At 38.8% G+C, this 2,587-nt stretch overlaps 1 protein-coding gene across 1 annotated transcript; it reads right to left on the bottom strand.

The window, feature by feature from the left end:
- Positions 1 to 553: 553 nt before the first annotated feature.
- Positions 554 to 2,322, bottom strand: LOC119584228 (metallothionein-1-like). Its single transcript, XM_037932738.1, has 3 exons — positions 2,222 to 2,322; positions 996 to 1,073; positions 554 to 709 (listed from the first exon to the last, which is right to left on the bottom strand). Exons 1-3 carry the CDS (start codon positions 2,241 to 2,243, stop codon positions 633 to 635), a joined length of 177 nt encoding a protein of 58 aa, XP_037788666.1. The 5' UTR covers positions 2,244 to 2,322; the 3' UTR covers positions 554 to 632.
- Positions 2,323 to 2,587: the final 265 nt, after the last annotated feature.

Raw genomic sequence — 2,587 nt, 5'->3', positions numbered from 1 at the left:
AGAGTATAGGTCTAGGTATATACCTAGAGTATAGGTCTAGGTATATACCTAGAGTATAGGTCTAGGTATATACCTAGAGTATAGGTCTAGGTTAGGTTAGGTTAGGTATATGTAATTGTGTACATGTATATATGTGTGTACGTACATGTATTATATAGGGTTTTGTGGGGTTGTGTACATGTATATATAGACAAGATTCAGAAATAATTGGGAAGCACAATTACAAATTTTGCATAAGCGTACGAACTTGTACAGTAAGAAGCCGACTTTCTTACACAAAATTAAGCTTAGGAATGGTTACCGTGGAAACATTTCAGTGCGTTGTCCCCCCACCCCCACCCCAAGTATTATCATTGGAGTATTCAGGACTTGCATGTATTTAGGAAAAAAATTCTAATTTGATTTTTATTTATTTAATAAAAATAAAAGGGGGGTCTATTTTGATATATTAGAAAAAAATAGATCATTAACAGGAATAATTTACGGTCAAGCAATATAGACCTATAAGGTAAGTTCTACAACCTATAACAAATTACACGACTGGTCCCCAAACTTCAGTCTTCTCCCTCTCCTCCTGCTCACGTCCGCCGCACGGGAGAGACCGTCATGCAGGCAGTCATGAGGCGCTTAGCCTATGGACAACACTTGCATGGCTTGGGGCAAGTCTTGGCGCAGTCCTCCTTCGAAGGACAAGAACACCCCGTTGTGCCTGTGGAATAGTAAAAGAGATTTAGATAAGCCATTTTTCGACTGGAAATAGTTCCATTCGTAAATGGGTGAAGTGGGTAAATATTGAACGTAGTGGCTATACAATTACATCATCTTACAATTACACAAGACAATATTCTAGAATTGTAAAAATGGCATTATTTCAAGTTAAGAAGCGATTATAACTAGACAGATACGAGTAATAGACAGGATGAAATTGAGTATCAGATGGAAAGATGAAATTACTTTATAAAATAAGGGGGAGGAGAGAGGCAAGAATTACTTACATTTTTCACAGGGTTCGCAGCGACAGCTCTTGCACAAGCAACCTTTCTTGCAGCCTCCCTCGGCGCACTCGCATCTATCTGCAATGTTGAAGGACCTTAATTATTCAGGGGCGGAGGACGCCACAAGGCATTTCTCATTTAGGAAAAAAGTGGGTAGGAGGTAAGGGGGAGGGGAAGGATGTGTGTTAAGAAAGGGGCTGTAGAAAGAGGTGGAAGAGATGGAAAGAGCAAGAGAGTAAACATGGCGATTTTTTTTTTTTTTTTTTTTTTTTTTAATCGCTGGAGATAAGGAAGAAAGGGGGAGGAGTAAACTAAACCTTATTTTAGCTCAAATTTATGATAATGGTTACTGGAAGGCATAGTTATCTTTCCGTAGAGCTCTGATCTTGCAAAGAGCACAAACAGCACAGATCACTCGCAATACCCACATATGCACTCACACTCTCCCGTATTTACTCATTCTCTCATGCCACAGAAAATTAACTCGTCAATACCCTAAACTTATCGAATTACTTGGGAAAAGACGGCTCTCAAGTTACATGCAACAAGTTGCCCAAACAAGCTAAAACTAATCTGCAATAAAGGCTTGCGATAAAGTAATGGGCCGTGTGATTAAGAGATCCGTCATAAAGAGAAGCGATCAAGATTATCATACGTTGTAAAAGTGAAGAGACACCTTCCTCATTTTGATAAAAGTATAAGAAGGATAGGGATAAGTTAAACAATTCTTATCGATAGCTGTAAAGACGATCGTTACAATATCAACGATGTACAAGTCATTTCGAACACCCTAGATCTAGCACCGAGGTATAATGGGAGGCCCGTCTTCTTGCCAAAATTCTATTTAGTTTTGCCGAAGAAATTCGTGGAATTTACCAAGCCAAGACGTTAAACATCCTAAAAATCTAGGCAAGAGTTCGTGCTAAATATGGAAGCATACTTTCAACCGTATTAAGAGAACAGCAATATCTCTACATACCGGGGATGTATGAGTGAATGCATGGTTTAATGTCTGAAAGGTAGTGTACACTAGACAAGAAATGATACTGATCAGAAAGTAGAAAGAACAGTGGCATCTACACGTGCCATACGTTCGGCACAATATCTGTTTGCGACAACACTAGGCGTGATTATTACTGGAAAGTGAGAAGACCGACACGGATAAAAAAAAATTCAGTCTATGCCAATAGTATCAAAATGATATTACAACATTAAAAATACCTTACCAATGCAGCAGGGACCAGGCATTTTGAGAGGAATTCAATGGAGTTGAGCACGATCACACGAAGTGGATGTAGTACTTGCTGAGCTTCTACTCGGACACCACGTGTACAATGTTTATATTGACGTAAGACAGCCAACTGCGTGCCGTGTGCAGGGGCGTCACCGTTGCCAGTTAAGCTTTTAACGATTGAACTGAAACTAATCTTTTTATATATTTATGTATGCGTAACCTAGCCGGGGATGATTTATATCATGTGTTTTACATCATTTTCGTAAGAATCCTTAAAGCAGCGATAAACAGTCAATAATATAAAACCGAATGGAACTAGAAAATAAATCATTTTAAGCTTACTTCCAATCGTATGCAA

The sequence above is a fragment of the Penaeus monodon genome, chromosome 18, assembly GCF_015228065.2.
Source record: "Penaeus monodon isolate SGIC_2016 chromosome 18, NSTDA_Pmon_1, whole genome shotgun sequence".
NCBI lineage: Eukaryota > Metazoa > Arthropoda > Malacostraca > Decapoda > Penaeidae > Penaeus > Penaeus monodon.
Note: the sequence above shows the minus strand (reverse complement) of the source record. Positions and strands in the feature narration are given on the sequence as shown.